We start from the raw sequence: 17,706 nt of genomic DNA, 5'->3' as shown, positions 1-17,706 counted from the left end.
TTATGATAGAAAATTGAGATTACTCCATCAATGGAACAAAACTTATAAAGGGTGCCTTAAGCTAGGCAACTGTCATCCCCCATAATTCACAACTTTCCCTATCCCACAGTAAAAAGGGTGCATCCCCATTCCCATCAACCACACAAACTTTTAATATAATCCATCCTTTTCACAAAATTTTTTGTTACTGCGACGGGGAACCCAGTAGTCACCATACTCAAATAAAAGTAAAAAAATGTATCAGAACAAAAACTACAAACTAAAAACTATTAGTCTATACACACCAAAATACAATGACAGCAATGTTCAACTAAAATAGTCTACAAACTACTAAATAACTATCTACTCCTTCAATCTGTCTCAACTCTCAACCACCCCTGCAATCAACTACATCCTAAAGGTGTAAACTATGAAATATAAACTCCAAATTCAATTGACCTGCAAATAAAAATTATAGTAATATAATAGTAGTTGTTTTTATTGGAAAAGAACCTGCAAATCCAATCTAAGTAGTTCCCTGTTTATAAAAAAGTATTGGTGAAGAAGCTGTTTTTATTTCTAAGCATGTTGTCAGCATTCTGAAAAAAAAAAAATATCATGTGCTTTTAGTATTCTGGAAAACATCTCACACTACAACAAACAGCTTTTTTAGCGACATATATTTAACGGTGGTTATATATATAACCGCCGCTAAATGAATATTTCGCAACAGTTATAAAACCGCCTCTAAATCTTATACTAAAACTTAAAAAAATAATGGTACGAAAGGCATTATACATTAATTTAATACGTATTTTAGCGGCGGTTATATGACCGTCGCTAAAACTCAAATTAAAATTTATAAGTGTTTAAAAATTAACCCTTCCTGTTTTCCACAACACTCTTCAATAGTTCAACCGATCGTTTCTCTCCAAAAGAATAGTCGCCAAAAACCCGTCTCCCATTATTCAGTCTTTTCTCTCAAATTTCAATTTTTCCCAATTCTTCCACAATCCCTAGTGATTTCTAAAACACGAGGAAGCAACAATCGCTGAATCGTTCATTCAATTCATTTGTTCGTAGCCGACGGAGTTCGATTACGTGTTCGTCGCCACTGGAGTTCGAATTCTTGTTCGTCGCCGCCGGAGTTCGATTTCTTGTTCGTCGCAGCCGAAGTTGGGAAGAGCAGTTTCTGCAAAATCTTCTACTAGGTTATGATATGATTCATTTTGCAATTGAGTTAGCCTTCGAATCTGCTATTTGTAGCCTATTTTGAAAAATCTTCTGCTAGGTTGATAACTTGATATTTTTCACCATCGATTCCAAGTTGAACTTTGACTGCATTTTGTGTAAACTTGTTTCGTCACTAAATATTTTGACTATTGGTTAATAGTTTCGTCAGTTTTCGTTAATTATGCTGGCCTATGTGAAACTTGCTTCAGTTTAGTACCAATACATTAACATTTTGAAACTAACTTAGACAGGTTCCTATTTTTGATGGGTTAGCAAGGGAATGGGTAAATGCAATAGAAGAAGTTGGGTTGAAGGTTGCTGCTGATTCTGGTGGCAAAAGCTGTGATAAGTTGGCACCTTATGTTAATGAACCTTTTCATGTGTGGAAAAATGACACTTTTGTTGCTGCATTTCCTTCTTCAAAGCTCAGGATCAGCTGTGGAATTAACTTTCCTTAGGTAAAATTATGCACAAATATGATATATATAGTGATCAACCATTGCGGCATTGCATATATTATTGTTAAGAAATCATCCAGTTTGTCTTTTGAACTTCAGGTTCAGAGTCTATAAGTGTCCCTGTGGTCCTTGTCTTGGTCCTGTTTTGTATATTTATTTAGCTGAGTATTGACAAATGAATTTATAGTATGTTTGTCAATTAGAGGATTTAACTTGCTGCTGCTTGTAGTGATGACTAACAAGTTTATATGGAACTTGGAAAGTGCTAATTGTGGATCTATTCTGCCTTGTAATGATTCATGTCTTGCACTCTTGCAGGCTCCTGCAATTGGGTGTCAATGGTTTTCTTGTTCATTATCAGATGATTGCGTCTATGTAGAGCAGATAGCTTCTTCAAGAACATTTTGCATTTATGAGCAGGTCCTTTCCAAGTGTTTTTAGTTGATTTTATTTTCATCTACCCAATTTTTTTTCATTATGATGCTCTGCTGGCCTATGATTATATAATCCTTTATTATGCTCTTGGTGGTTATTTATTTATTTATTTATTTTTCTGTGTGACCTAAGGCATAATTTGTGCTCTTATTGAAATATTTGTTTGAAACCATTTTCAGGTGGTTGAGAGATTAATGTATTTAGTCTTAAATTTGAGCTATTCTCAAAAAAAATTGAACATTTTTTTTTAACTTTAAAAAATCTATTCAAGATAAACTTAATAACATATTTTAATAATTATTAGTTAAAGTAAATAAACTTTATAACATATTTTAATAACTAATTAACATTGATTACATTATTATAAAGTTGGATTTGTGTCAACAATGGTGATATGATAATTTTATCTGGATAAACTATTCGTTAGTACCTATTAAAGACTCACTAACCCTTTATTTATCTGTGCACTTTCTTGCTATGTTAATGGGTTTTGTTGAAAATTTTCAGGTACCAAACCTTGGCAGTTAACTGAAATTGTACATCAAACTCAATGCCTAACGGTTTCCGTGCCAGAATGCTCTGATGCAAAGGTTTTGACCTATTTTCTCTGTCAATTTTATTGTGGTTCATCTTTCCTACTAACCAATGATTGTTGCTTTAAATAATAAGGTGCAAGCATTAATTATTTAATTCTTGAAGGTTTCACAACTGACGAAATGATTCTATTAAGGTTGCCGGACTTCTTTATACAAAGTCTGGTGATGGCATCATGACAGTCAGTTTAAACATAACATTAATCTCTCAAAGTATTTTTCTGTGTTGGTTTGCTTTCTTAATTAGTGTTTTTTTTTCTGGTCTAGTTTTTAAATTTGTAATTTAATCCCAAAATACTTCAGGAAGAGAACAAAATATTGGATAAAATGCATCGCCAAAAGGTTGCAGAAGTTGAAAAGCTTACCCAAACTGTGTGTGAGCTTGAAGAGGCTGTTCTTGCTGGTGGTGCAGCAGCTAATGCTGTTCGGGATTACCAACGCAAAGTTCAAGAGATGAATGTAATGTGCAAAAAATAATTCCATTATACATCATGCCTGATAAGTCAAGAGTACCATGTATCTTAAAATATGTTCTGTTTAATCTGTTCCCAGGAAGAGAGAAAAACTCTTAACCGGGGGCTGGCACATGCGAAGGTTACTGCAAATAGGGTGGCCACAGTGGTTGCTAATGAGTGGAAAGATTCTAATGACAAAGTAATGCCTGTAAAACCGTGGCTTGAAGAGAGAAGGTTTTTGCAGGTATATTAGTTGTCGATCACAGCCCTTGATTAGCTTGATGTTCTAATTGTGATTCTATCTTGATTAATGAATTTAATGCATTTTGATTGTTATGTTTAACTGGGTTGTGGTGGCCACATCTTCTAATGTCACAGGGGGAGATGCAACAATTATGAGATAAGCTAGCAATTTTTGAACGAACTGCAAAATCAGAAGCCCAGTTGAAAGTATTGCTTCACCCAATTTAATATCTGAGTTTAAACTCAATTTCCTATTTATGTCCTAGTTTAAATTGCACTTTACTATTTTCCCTAGGAAAAATATCAATTAAGGCTTAGGGTTCTAGAAGATACATTAAGGTCATCTAGCACAAGCGTTTCATTGGAAACTTTGTTATCTTTGGTTAAAAGCATCTCTATTGATGGTGGAGTTGGTTTTGCTTTCATCAATGTTGCTGGCAAAAATGATTACCCATTATCTTTGTTCTTTATTCAATCAATTATGAATCCTCCCTAATGGAATGGGGATGTTTGAGATGTTCATTGTGTAGTGTCTAACATCTAAACATTGCAGGTTGAGGACTTTTATGTCTTGGGGGAAGAATTTTTCATTCCATTGATGGTGAATTTGCATGCAGTTCCCTTGGGAGAAGATGGAAACCTTGCTTCATTGAAAGTTCCTTCTGGGAAAAAAACTACTGGAATAAAAGTTGATCATGTCACTGTTGCTCCTATATGTGTTCAGCTTTAAGAACCACCAATGTTCAAGACCTAGAGAGAGTGAACAACAGTACCTCTATGCCATGCTTCCTGCATCTGCTCATCTTCGTGTATTTGAAGAATTGTGTTTTGAATTGTCTAAGCTGATGAAGCAACTTCTTTTAATACTATACTATTGAATGTTATTATTTGACAAATATTAGTTACAATTGATTTTCTTTTCAATTAAATGTGTATATAGAGTTTATTTGTGATTATACGCATTTGAATATAAAGATTTTTGAAGAAATATAATTAAATAATTATTATAAAAATATAATAATGTAATTATAAAACATTTAGCGACACTTAATAACTGCCACTAAAATTTAAGGATACAAATAAATAGATTTATTTAGCGACAGTTACAAAACCGCCGCTAAAAGCAAACTAAAATAAATAAATTTATTTAGCGGCAGTTTCAAAACCGCCGCTAAAAGCAAACCAAAATAAATAGATTTATTTAGCGGCGGTTATGAAACCGCCGCTAAAAGCAAACGAAATAAATAGATTTATTTAGCGGCGGTTACGCAACCGCCGCTAAATGCATTCAAAACCGTCGCTAAATAATTTTTCCATGAATTCCCGCGGTTGTAGAAAATCGCAGCTAAATGCTTCGCGATACACTATTTAAACACGGTTGTATAACCGCTGCTAAACATACTAGTGGCGGTTTATAACCGCCGCTAAATGCCTGATTTGGTGTAGTGTCAAAAATGAAAACATACCTCTGAGTCATGGAGTATGACTTCTTTACATTTGATTGATCTTTCCGTTCTGGGTATCTGGTATGTATGGAGAACTCGGACTTTCTGCACTCCTGTATTCTATGGTGAGATTTCACGCCCAAGCATGTAGAGGCAATACATTAAAACTGAGTTCTTGTGCAGTTTTAGTCGAACCATTGTTGTATTCCGGTAGATGATTGCAATTCTGATGTTGAATTATATTATAGTCGAAGAGTTTGTATTTGAAACAAAGTGGTGTATTTATAAGTAGGTTAAACACTTTGATATATACCAATCGTTAACCTTTACCTTGGTAATGCCAATCGTTCTCTGGACATTGAAATTGTTTATGGGAAATGCCAAGCGGCTGAATAGTACTTCCATATTAATCAGATTTGAGTTGATTTTGAATTAATTTTGGAAATATGAACCATTACCATATTAAATGAATAATAAATAATACTGACTGTGAATCTCTTCTCTTCTCTTCCTAATTAAACGGCAACGTTTTGTTTGGGTGGGAAATTTATTCCTATTTTTATTTTCTAAAAAGGTTCTGCTTTATTATAATAGAGGATGTAGTTGCTATGTGCGCCCATGTGAATAAATTGTGGCATTTATTTTATTTTATTTTTTTGTTGTTGCGTGCAGCTGAGGGAAGCATGTTAGTTCTTGAATGCATTTGTGGTACTCATTTCGTGTTTCGTATGGTTGGTTGATTTTTTTGTGTTCTTCTATTTTTTTCGTTTTAGGGAACAAATTTTGGTTGATGTTGGTGGTAGGGGTGCGCGGTGGGCAGACTTGTTGTCATTGGCACCCGGGTCTTTGGTTGAGGTTGCTGTTGTAGATGCGTGGACATGTCTCCTAAATTGTCGTGAGCGGGTTAAGACCCCTTCTGCCCCATCTCGTTTTTTTTTGCATCTACTCATTCCATGGTTTGTGTCTACATCTTTTCACGGCCTAAAGGTTTTTGCCATCTTTATGTTTTTTTTTTTATTGTTCTAATTTTGTTTCCCTTTGAAGCTTCATACTGTGGTGGATACCTCTGTTAATCGTGATAAGCGTATTGCTATGTTCAAGGATAGGCTGCAGAGTGACTTTGAGATGTCGTCGTACCACTACACTACTAAGGTTGACTTGGTATTTATGTTTTTGTACTTGTTTGCTTTCAATCTGCTAGCTATTTGACAGCTATGCACACTCTGTTTGTCTAGTGTGCACACAGGTGGCATGGGATAATTTCTTTATGTCTTGGGATGTTTTTTTTAATCATTTTGTTTTTTTTTTTCAATTGGTGCACCGTTGCGTTTATGCAATTTATGTTCCCCGTGCTACATCAGGGCCATTACTTCCTGTTGTCCATTGATTTTCCTAAATTCCGGTATGAAATAATTGATAATTTGACTCTTCAGCCTGACAAAAAGTTGAAATATGGGAATTGTTTGGAAGATTTGGTATGATTTCCTTTTTTCCATGAGTTATACGTTACTGTCTTTGCGGGTTCTATTTTGGTTGGGTTTCATTAGGGGGGCTATTGACATTTGTTGCAGTTAGACATGCTTTTGGAATTCTTTAAAACAATTCATCCTGGGAGGTCTACGATGTGTGCGTTCTTGGTACTGAAGCGCATTCAGAAGAGTTGGTGTGATGGGATGAACAAGGTTGATTGTGGGGTTTATGTCATGCGACACATGGAGTGACCAGTGGGGCAAGGAGTGACGAGATATGGCCTTACCAAAGGTAACACTACTCAGCTCAAAGAAGTTGAAGTTGTGCTACATGAATGAGATTGCAACGTCAGAGTACAACTTACTTAAGTGTTTCAATATCTTTCGGGCGTATGAGTTTGTTTCATCGCTCTCGCCGGGTCCGTGTGTGTGTGTGTGTGTGTGTGTGTGTGTGTGTGTGTGTGTGTGTGTATATATATATATATATATATATATATATATATATATATATATATATATATTGGTTTTTTGTGGGAATAGGTCTTCCCGTGCGGTCAGTGCTGCATACACCATTAGGTATGCATAAATACATCATACAGTGTTCAAGAATACACCAGAATGAAATGTCAAAATATGCACCACACAAAAAAAAATACACCACACATAATGGTGTATTTTCTAACACTATGTGGTGTATTTATGCATACCTAATGGTGTATGCCGCACTGACCGTACAGGAAAACCTGTTCTCATAGGAACCTGACCCTATATGTGTGTGTGTGTGTTCAGGTTCAGGTGCATTTAAGTGTGTCCCGTGTGGTTGTGCGGGTGATTAATGTACGCGAGTTTTGTACTTAATGTGCGTGAGTCTTTTGCTTAATGTGTGTGAGATGTGTGCTTAATGTGCTTGAGTGTGTAATGTTTAATGTGCGTGAGTTTTGTACTTAATATGCGTGAGTCTTGTGCGTAATGTGCGTGAGTTTTGTGCTTAATGTGCGTGAATGTGTACTTAATGTAAGTTGTTGAAACTTTAAAGTGCATGAGTTTTATGATTAATGTGCTTGAGTTTTATGATTAATGTGCTTGAGTTTTGTGCTTAATGTGCGTGAGTCGTGTGCTTTAGGTGCGTGAGTTTTGTACTTACTGTGCGTGAGTGTGTACCTAATGTGAGTTGTTTTTAAAACTTAAGGTGCGTGTGTTTTTGTGTTTAACATAAGTGAGGCTTGTGCTTAACATGCGTGAGACTTGTGCTTAACATGCATGAGGCTTGTGCTTAACATGCGTGAGGTTGTGTTCTGAAGGTGTTTTGTTAGTGTGCTTAATGTGCGTGTGTTGTGCACTTTAAGTGCGTCAGATTAATGCTCAATGTGCGTCCACCCACACAACCGCACGGGAAGCCTCAAATGCACCTGATCCCTTCCCTATATATATATATATATATATATATATATATATATATATATTGTTAATTTCAGCGGAGTTTCGTTGTATTTAGTTGCAATTTCAAATTTAGTCCCACACTATCATTTTTGCTATTTAATACCCTACACTATCATATTTTGGACACTTTTAGTCCTTCTGACCAATTTTCATGTGAATCCCTATTTTAGACAAGGGGTATTTTCGTCTATTTATTTTTTTCCCTAATGACATAATTCCGACAGAGGCCTCTTGTCTTTGGTGTCAATTCCAAATTTAGTCCAAAACAATCATTTTTGTCATTTAACAACCTAGACTATCATATTTTAGATACTTTTGGTTCTTCTGATTACATTTTCAAGTGAAACCCTACATTAGGCAAGGACATTTTCGTTTCTCAAATTTTTTCCTAGTTTTTTGCGCCAGTTTTTTTCTTTTGATTTTCGTCACTTCAGTCATACGGATTGCACCATCTCCTTTAGCCGGCTCTTGTCTTCATACGCACCTTAAGCTATAAACTTACGCACCTTAAGCTGTAAATTTACGCACCTTAACCTTTAAACTTAGGCACCTAAAGCTATAAACTTACGCACCTAAAGCTATAAACTTACGCACCTTAAGCTTCGAACTTATGCACCTTAAGCTTTACACATACGCACCATAACCTTTGAAATTACGCACCTTAACCTTTAAACTTATGCAACTTAAGCTATGACTTTACGCAAAATGACCATAATGCCACCGTGTTTTTTTAATTGTTCTTCATTCTAGGCTATTGATTTTGACAAGATCAAAGGTTGTGATTAATTCGCACATTTCACCCAGGAGAAGCTTCACACCCGATCCCTTATATATATATATATATATATATATATATATATATATATATATCAGGTGCGAAGAGGGCTTCCGGTGCAAAAATACAGAGGAATACGATTAATGATTCTTTAAAAATAAATTCTATACAAAACTGTGCACTTGAAGCAATAAAAATATGCACTTGGAGGCCAGAATTCTGCACATGAAGGCACAAAGATGCGAAATTGAAATGACTATGCTGTCAAAAAAGGAAGTTATTCAATTTAAGTGTTATTGAAGCAATTACCCATACAAATCATTTTTGAATTACACAAATGTCAATAGGAATTTAGTTATACATACATTATTGCAAAGAAGACAAAAGACATAATAAACATTGCCCATAACCACTCGAAGGCACAAAATTGTGCACCTAAAGGCACAAAAATATGTACTCGAAGGTCAAAATTCTGCACTTGAAGGCACAAAGATGTGAAATTCAATGCAATTATGCTACCCAAAGAAAAAGGAGTTATTCAATTTAAGTGTTATTGAAGTAATTACCCATACAAATCATTTGTAAATTACACAAATTTCATTAGAAATTTTGTTATATATTATTGCAAAAAAAGACACAAGACATAATAAACACTGCCCTTAATCATGCACTTGAAGGCACAAAAATGTGCACTCAATGTTAAATTTATGCACTTAAAGGCACAAAGATGTGAAATCAAAGCAATTATGCTATCAAAAAAATGAATTATTGAATTTAAGTGTTATTTAAGCAATTAACCATACAAATCATTTGTAAAATTACAAAAATTTCATTAGGAATTTAGTTATACATTATTGCAAAGAAGAAAAAAGACATAATAAACATTGTCCATAATCATGCACTTGAAGACGTAAAAATGTGCACTTGAAGACATAAAAATGTGCATTTAAAGTTCAAAATTCTGCACTTGAAGGAACAAAGATGCAAAATCAATGCAATTATGCTACCCAAAAAAAAAACGGGAGTTATTCAATTTAAGTGTTTTTGAAGCAATTACCTATACAAATCATTTTTAAATTACACAAATTTCATTAGGAATTTAGTTATACATTATTGTAAAAAAAGACACAAGACATAATAAACACTGCCCATAATCATGCACTTGAAGACACAAAAATGTGCACTCGAAAGTCAAAATTCTGCACTTGAAGGCACAATGATGCGAAATCAATGCATTTATACTATAAAAAAAGGGGCATTCAAAAAAAAAAAAAAAAATACTATAAAAAAAGGGAGTTGTTAAATTTTAGTGTTATTGAAACAATTACTCATACCAATCGTTTTAAAATTACAATAATAATAATAATAATAATAATAATAATAATAATAATAATATTATTATTATTATTATTATTATTATTATTATTATTATTATTATTATTATTATTATTATTATTATTATTATTTTAAATTTCTATTTATGTGGCATATGTTGATTGGCCACTATTTTTTTCATTTTCTTTCTCCAAACAGAACAGATTGAAATAGTAATACTCCTTCAATTCTTTCTTTCTTTTCTTTTCTCCATTGTATATATTTTTTTTCAAATATAAAGCCATAACGTTTTTCAGTTTAAAAAAATGAAGAATTTTCGTGATTAGTAAATTTTTAAAAAAAATTCACTTGACAGAGCACACATGTTGGTTGTTGGACAGTAAAAAAAAGGCAAACTTACTTGGTTTTATGCAACAAGAATGAAGGAGCATTTGGGCAATTGGCATTTGGTTAACAAACAAATGAATGCCCACTTGAGACTGAGAGAATCTATGAGGTGTAAGTGCTGATATTTTTCCTTTCTATATGTTGAATTGTATTGTAAGCAAAGCCAATATAATTGAAATGACCTATTGGGACTTGAAAATTCCTCAACTTTTTAATGATGCAATTAAAGAATGATGAAATCATAAGTACCACCCACCCCACGCCTAGCTTTGTCGGTAAACCCACCAATTGCTTAATTCTTTGCACCCCATTACAATTTTGGAATCTCACTATGTTACTTTGGACGGGAAAATATTACATGTACTCTCGCAAATTATATTGTGCATCGCGGTGCATAATCGATTATGTACCGAGTTTCAAAACGACGTCGTTTTGTTTAATGAAAAGAAACGGCACCCGTTTCGCGCCGTTCAGCAAAAAGTAACTTTGTTATTCAGTTTCATTTTGTATACACTGCAGTTTTAGTTCAGCACAATTATAATTTCATTTCAATATAACTACAGTTTCATTCGATATTTATACACTTAAATATGTGAAAATATTATTTAATTTTATTTTATATACAGTATAGTTTCATTAAAACACAACTACATGATAATAATTTCAATATAACTATAGCTTCATTGCACAATATACATTCAAATATGTAAATGTTAATTGCAGTTTCATTTCACTACAACTACAGTATCATTTTGATATAACTACAGTTTCATTTGATAATATATGAAATAATACGTGAAGCAGTGTCTGTTTAGATACATTGTAGTGTTAATTTAGATACATTGTAATGTCAGTTGATAATTAACACACCAAAATATACGCGTTCCGTTGACAGTAACAGCACGCCGTTTCTTTAAGTAAAGAAACGGCGCCGTTTTGACCACGGTGCATTGGCACCGCAGTTCACGATATAACTACTGTTTTTTACTCCCACACACAAAATTTAAAGGAATAAGGGTCAAATAGGCCATCGAACTGCACCTAATAATGCAATTAGGCCATCGAACTTTAAAAAGCAACAATTAGCTCCCTGAACTAACTAATTCTATTCAATTAGTCCAATTTGTAGGTTTTGGAGGTTATTAGAAGGTCACCCCTAATTTATAATATTTTTAAAAAATTATTATTTAAAATACTTATTTAAAATTTAAAAAAAAAAAAAAAAAAAAAAAAAAAAAAAAAGATACCGTCTGCCGGAGACGAAGAAACCTTCTTCGTCTCCGGCCATGGAGACGGAGTTAATTTCTTCGTCTCTGGCCGGAGACGAAGAAGGTTCCTTCGTCTCCGGCCATAGACGAAGAAGTTAACTCCGTCTCCATTGCCGGAGACGAAGAAACTCTTCGTCTCCATGGCCGGAGACGAAGAGTCTCTTCGTCTCCGGCCATGGAGACGAAGATATTTTTCGTCTCCGGCCATGGAGACGAAGATATTCTTCGTCTCTGGCTGGAGACGAAGAATATCTTCGTCTCCAGCCAGAGACGAAGAAGATTTCTCCGTCTCCATGGCCGGAGACGAAGAAACCTTCTTCGTCTCCGGCGTGTCAATCTCTGTTTTTTTTTTTTTTTTTTTTTTTTTTTTTTTTTTTTTAAATTTTAATTATTAATATTAAATAATTATTTTAAATAATAATTAATTTTTTTTTTTGAAAAGAGGTAACCTGCTAACAACTTGGAAACCTACAAATTAGACTAATTGAATAGAATTTGTTAGTTCAGGGACCCAATTGTAGCTTTTTGAAGTTCGGTGGCCTAATTGCATTATTGAGTGCAGTTCGATGGCCTATTTGACCCTTATTCCAAATTTAAAATCTTGATATAAACACTTGCTTTAAGACACATAAAAAAAAATAATAATAATAATAATAACTTATCAATGCCCGTCACATCAAGAAATAATAAAATTTAAGAAATGAGATTTAGAAATCATCACTATCAAACCAAATAGCTGAATCTAAATTTGTAACTTAAAAACAATCAAAGGACAAAATTGTAATGTAATTTTGCCAAATATATTTTGTTATATTAATTGAAAATTCTGGTTCCCCATTTAATTTAAGGTTTTGATTTGAAGTTATGAAAGTATATCTGATCAAAATTTGTCTTGATTGTCATAATATTCATTCACCCTTGTAAAAGTGTTCCCCTTTGTAGCAGTTATCGTACCTGAACAAAAATTATGAAATCAACAATATAAAATATGGTCCCATAAAAAATAGTAAGGTACAGAGAGGCAGATAAATAGTTGAGTGCAGCAAGATTCTTCCAAGCCAGGCCACCAAACAAGCAGAGGAACCCCACCACTAACAGCCATTTTCAGAAGAAGCTAAAACATGGCCTCACCCTACAGTGAAGGGCAGCAGCAAATTGGGTTGATGAAAGGTGCCCGCCCTGTCTCACATACTAGAGAAACAAGCCAAAATCTAACCATACATTTCCACAGACAAATCCAGAGAGAAAATGACGTCATTTATTCCTGATTTCCATGGGTACAAATGTATGAACAGTAGTAATTTCATTAAAACAGAAAAAGGGGAGGAGGAGAAGGAGGAATTACACTAAAATATGAAATACAGAAACAAGATTAGTTAACTTCTGTACTAATGTACCGACCGACCCCAAAACCTACCTCTAACACTATCTCTCTCTACAATTCACCCACTTTCCCCTTTCCCCATTCATGATCTGTTAGACAAAGGATCGCCTGCTATTTTGTTTTGTCAGTTTCGAGCCCTGTTATGTTACAGATCATTAGTCTACAATCTAAACTAGCTGCCCAACTAGGGTTGGTTCTTACATGTAAAAGGGTGATTCGATAAATCACAATTACTTACTGTTACCATTTAAAATTAAAACCACCTGGAGTTAACCCACGTCTCCTAAGCCGCCTCTGAGTTGGAACAAGAAAATGCAGGAAGACTCCTAATGTAGGGAGCACTTAAGGATCTATTTTTTGCCATTGAAACCGTCCAGGAAGTGGCCTGTCATTCACTGGATCATAGTTGTACCTGCAATGCAAGGGCTGTATTATTGCTTGTTTCAAAATTTAAAAAAAAAAAATAGCATAATGTATGTGGTGAACTAAACTCCTACTTTTCAATGAACTCTCTCTGCTGCTGCTCTTCTGCGCCTGAAAAGAATTCATTCATTTCATGAATTGTTGGGATGTGTCCTTCCGGTGAATTTTGAATTCTGCGGTGGGCTTGATTTGTGCTGGTACGCCTTGTACTGGAACCAGGGGTTGGAATGGCATCTGGATCCCTTATCAAACTGATAGGTGTGCTCTCCCTAGTGGTCCTGCAAAAAGGCCAAGTAAAATGCATTAGCATCATCCGTTTATTACAATTCAAGGGCATATTGAGACCCTACCGTGAGAATACATAGCAAGCAAGCCTTTATGCATCATTGCAATTGAAGTTACTTGCAAACCATGTTTTATATCATCATATATAGAAGCTTAGTAGCAACAATTTTAGCTCATTTTATTAAAAAAGGAATTTATTTAGTTCCTTCTGTACAATTTTCATGCCATTTATCCAAACATAAATGATACTCTCCACTCACCCCCACAAAAAGCACACATATTCAGTTGTTTCAATAGTACATGATCTAGGCTAAGATAGCAATATGCATGCGTTATATATTGGGTAAATACAGAGAATTTTCTGCACCACAACATGTAGACCAGATGTACTGTGTTTCACCAAACTGGTATGTGGTGTCCAATATGACAGTCTTTTTAGTGTACTTTTGTTGGGTAAGTAAAGTAATACTAAACAATTAGCTTTCACCAAATTACCTTTCCTGCTACAAAATGTATCAAGCCCCAAACTATTAATTACCAGTCTATAGCACTTTCCACAATAACAAGTGCAGAGAGTAAAACAATCCCTACTGTACATCCAATCGATTAATAGCCATTCACCATATTCAACCTACTACAACAGAACAAAAATCTATGCAGTGTAGGTAATCACACCTTAAAACTTTAAAAAAACATATAATCAACAATGTGTGGATCAAATAATGCACAAGCAAGGGGTAACCCCAGCCAAGATAGCTAAGGATACAAACTTTTAACCACAAGGTCATGAGTTCAAATCCCAGCTCTCTTGGTTTGAGTTGGTCAGCTATGGGCAAACTAGGTTGATTTACCTCCTTGTGGTCCTTCGCCAGCTAGGGTCACAAGGCGGGGTTTACCTCGTCAAACCCAAAAACATAATGCACAAGCAGCACATTACTAAATTATGTTCTAAAAGTTCCAATCACAAAATTCTTTTCATCTCTTTTTTCACATTCCAAACTATGAAAAAAAAAAAAAAAAAAAAAAAGGAGAATGCCCCCAAGAGAAACAAGAACATGACACTGGATATGGGAGGAGGAAAATATCTCCAATATACTGAGCTATTACGAACAGAAGGAAGAAAAATAATTAGAGGAAACTAAGCATAGTAGGAGAAAATAAAGGGCTAAACCAAAGGAGAGAAAAGAATGGAGACAGACTTGCTGAACATTTACCTCTTTATAAATGCAAAAGGGAATTGCACAGTTTAAGAGTTCTCAAAGGATGGAGAAACAGCAGAGATCATGATTGATACTTTCATATGGTAACTGAATATTAGAGTGTAAAGATTCAATTCTTAATGCTCAAAGTACAAGATCTGATACCATCCGCCAAAAAATGAGAAAACATGTAGTAGATGTATCTCCTTCAGATTTTCACACTGATTAAAAAAATGCTCAAAGCACAAAATGTTATCATCTGCCATTCTCTAGCAATAAAAGAAGCACATTGATGCATCTCCTTCAGAAGTTTACACTAGTCAGTTATATTCCCTACTACAAAAGCTGCAATAATCACAGCTTTCAATGAAAATCAATCCCATATAATTCCTAAAGATTGCAAGACAAAAGGTACAATTTAAAAGAAAACGAATAGCTAGTTATTGTACCATTTCTGTGCCCCTAGACACTAACCTTCCTAGACCAAACATATTACTTTTGCATATATTTATGCAGCAATTGTGCAGTGCCCAAAGGAAAAAGAGGAATAATAAGATGAAAAAGGCTGTGTAGAAAGTGACTTCTACCACGAAAGAAAGCACCAAACTCAAGAAAAAAAAAAAAAAAAAAAAAAAAACACAAAATTAGTTTTCTATAGGAATATCAAATCCATTTCTTTTTTGCTTAAAAACTCAAACTGTTAAGAAAAAGGAAACATAGAGAAATGAATTTGGTTTTCCTTCTCTCTCCCAACTTACTAATAATCATAACAATTCTTGGAAAAAAAATTAAAGAAATCAATATAGACTTATATAGCTAAGATCGAGAGAAACCCAAATTTTGATATTTCGATTTAGATTTTCTAGAAAGAACAAGTAGGTAAATTAAGAGGGCAAACAACAAAATTCCACATTTCAAAAAAAAAAAAAAAAACAGCAAAATGGAAACGAAGAACCTAGGCTAGGAATTTATAAAGGAAGATTTTAAGAAACAAAAAACCACATAAAGTTCCCAATAAACTTTCCGATTTTTAAAGGGGAAAAAGACTCCAAACCTAGAAAAATCCGCTTCAAATAATGCGCAAAACCAAATAGCGCAGCTTTAGAATTTGAAAGAGAAAAAAAAAATTAAAACAAAATATCCGAGAAACCCACCTCTCTCTACCTTCAAAATCCGGCAAATTCTCGCCGAATGACCCTTCAACAGCGATATCGTCTCCGTTGTTGACATTGTTCTCAGTTTTCTCGACACCAACGTTACTCTCCTGCAAAATGTTATCTTCCTTTTTCTCGTCATCCAAACATTCGTCCCCCTTATTCACCGAGCGCGAATTGGCAGAGGACACCTGTCTCAGCTTCGAACTGGCTCTCGAACTCTTGTTCTGGTTTTGGTTCGCCTTCAGGCTAGGGTTCGAATCTTTGGGGGCGGGCTTGTGCCTGCGCGGCTGGGAACCAATTGGGGGTTTCTGCAGCCGCCGGCTGCGAAGCTGCATGTAGGACCCACAATCACCGCAACCGGAAGAGGTAGCGCCAGGCGCGGCCACGGTTGATCGCTGCAAGCGCTGGAGGGCTAGGGTTTTGGCCCGGGTACGGACGCCAAGAGAGGATTGTGTGTGGCTGATATCCAGCAGAGCCACTTCGCTCGCGGTTTTTGACTTCCTCATATACTTACCCATTCTCTCTCTCTAAAACTCTTCAGTCCGCTTCGCTAAGCACTTTTCATGGACTCCTGTAAAGAGAAATACAATCTAGAGGGAGAGCAAGTGAGAGAGATGGGTTCAAGGTTTCAGTTGTTCGTTGCTCTGTTTAGAGAGAAGACGACGGGGAGAGAGAGGGTTTAGCAGAGAGAGAGAGAGAGAAAGACGATTGCACTTTTTGAAGGGGGAAAAGGGTGAAGAGAGGAAAAACCAGGGGTGGGGACAGGGAGTTTTTCTTTTCCATTTTCTTTTTTTTTCCACTACATTTATCCGACTTAAAATTTCTCTTTTAATTATTCGATTATAAAGGTAATTTCAAATAATTTTGAATTCCTTTGCATTTACGTAAATTAATTTCAATAAATGTTATATTGACTATTGTGTGTATTTAACTTTTGATATTCAAATACACACAAAATTTCACAAATTTAATCATTATATCTACATCTACAAATCTAATAAGAGCCTATAATGTTAGGTCTTGGGACAAAAAAGAAATATCGGTGTAATTATTTCTTAAAATAAATGGTTCATATTATTTTAATTTTAGTATTATTTAATAATTTTTTTATTTACCCTCTATTATATTATTTTCTTCCCATAAATAACTCTGAATTCCGTTATTATAAATTTTAGTAACGGAATATTTCGTTAACTATTTATTATTCTTAACTTACTCATTAATTTCTATAAAAAGGTCTAGGTTCGAACATCATCCAATTAAAGTTGGCATAATTGTTATTATTTTAATTTTAGTATTATTTAATAATTTTTTTATTTACCTCTGTTATATTATTTTCTTCCCATAAATAACTCTGAATTCCGTTACTATAAATTTTAGTAACGAAATATTTCGTTAACTATTTATTATTCTTAACTTACTCATTAATTTCTATAAAAAGGTCTAGGTTCGAACCTCTTCCCAATTAAAGTTGGCATAATTGTTAAACATATACTACGAATATGTTAAAACGTATTAAAATATATATATAATATAATATTTAACATAAACTTTTGTCCCGACTAAATACATAGCATTCAAAGTTGAGCATCAAAGATTATAAGTTTTTTTTTCGTTAAATTAATCTTCTTTTGATTATTTAAAACAAAACTTAATATTTCAATTATGTTTTTGCATTATTAGAATGATTTAAGTTATTATGGTATTAATATTTTTTGTATGTATTTTTATAATGGTACAATT

General features: G+C 34.2%; 1 protein-coding gene and 1 long non-coding RNA gene across 4 annotated transcripts; one reads left to right on the top strand and one right to left on the bottom strand.

Annotated features, from left to right (window-relative positions):
• The first annotated feature begins 896 nt into the window (after positions 1 to 896).
• On the top strand, positions 897 to 4,325 carry LOC109153538. 3 transcript variants are annotated; one of them, XR_002049533.1, is made up of 8 exons: positions 897 to 1,190; positions 1,486 to 1,670; positions 1,989 to 2,090; positions 2,613 to 2,695; positions 3,002 to 3,157; positions 3,251 to 3,397; positions 3,532 to 3,603; positions 3,950 to 4,325. It is a non-coding gene; the product is annotated as an uncharacterized LOC109153538 (long non-coding RNA). The 3 variants fall into 3 exon arrangements; XR_002049532.1 differs by having other exon boundaries at positions 1,464 to 1,670; XR_002049534.1 differs by having other exon boundaries at positions 1,464 to 1,670; positions 3,692 to 4,325.
• An 8,426-nt stretch (positions 4,326 to 12,751) lies between these two features.
• Positions 12,752 to 16,677, bottom strand: LOC109153535 (cyclin-dependent kinase inhibitor 3-like). The gene is made up of 3 exons (XM_019301396.1): positions 15,961 to 16,677; positions 13,397 to 13,600; positions 12,752 to 13,311 (listed from the first exon to the last, which is right to left on the bottom strand). The coding sequence occupies exons 1-3, from the start codon at positions 16,479 to 16,481 to the stop codon at positions 13,242 to 13,244; spliced, it is 795 nt and encodes a 264-aa protein (XP_019156941.1). The 5' UTR covers positions 16,482 to 16,677; the 3' UTR covers positions 12,752 to 13,241.
• Between the last annotated feature and the right edge of the window lie 1,029 nt (positions 16,678 to 17,706).

The sequence above is a fragment of the Ipomoea nil genome, unplaced genomic scaffold (assembly GCF_001879475.1).
Source record: "Ipomoea nil cultivar Tokyo-kokei standard unplaced genomic scaffold, Asagao_1.1 scaffold2494, whole genome shotgun sequence".
Taxonomy (NCBI): domain Eukaryota; kingdom Viridiplantae; phylum Streptophyta; class Magnoliopsida; order Solanales; family Convolvulaceae; genus Ipomoea; species Ipomoea nil.
Note: the sequence above shows the minus strand (reverse complement) of the source record. Positions and strands in the feature narration are given on the sequence as shown.

Excerpts from the sequence above, each read along its gene's own strand:
- LOC109153535 (XM_019301396.1), bottom strand. The coding sequence starts at position 16,481 with ATGGGTAAGTATATGAGGAAGTCAAAAACCGCGAGCGAAGTGGCTCTG. Across the intron at positions 13,601-15,960 it reads GATTTTGAAGGTAGAGAGAG|GACCACTAGGGAGAGCACAC; the intron begins GTGGGTTTCTCG and ends GCCTTTTTGCAG. Across the intron at positions 13,312-13,396 it reads CAGAGAGAGTTCATTGAAAA|GTACAACTATGATCCAGTGA; the intron begins GTAGGAGTTTAG and ends CTTGCATTGCAG.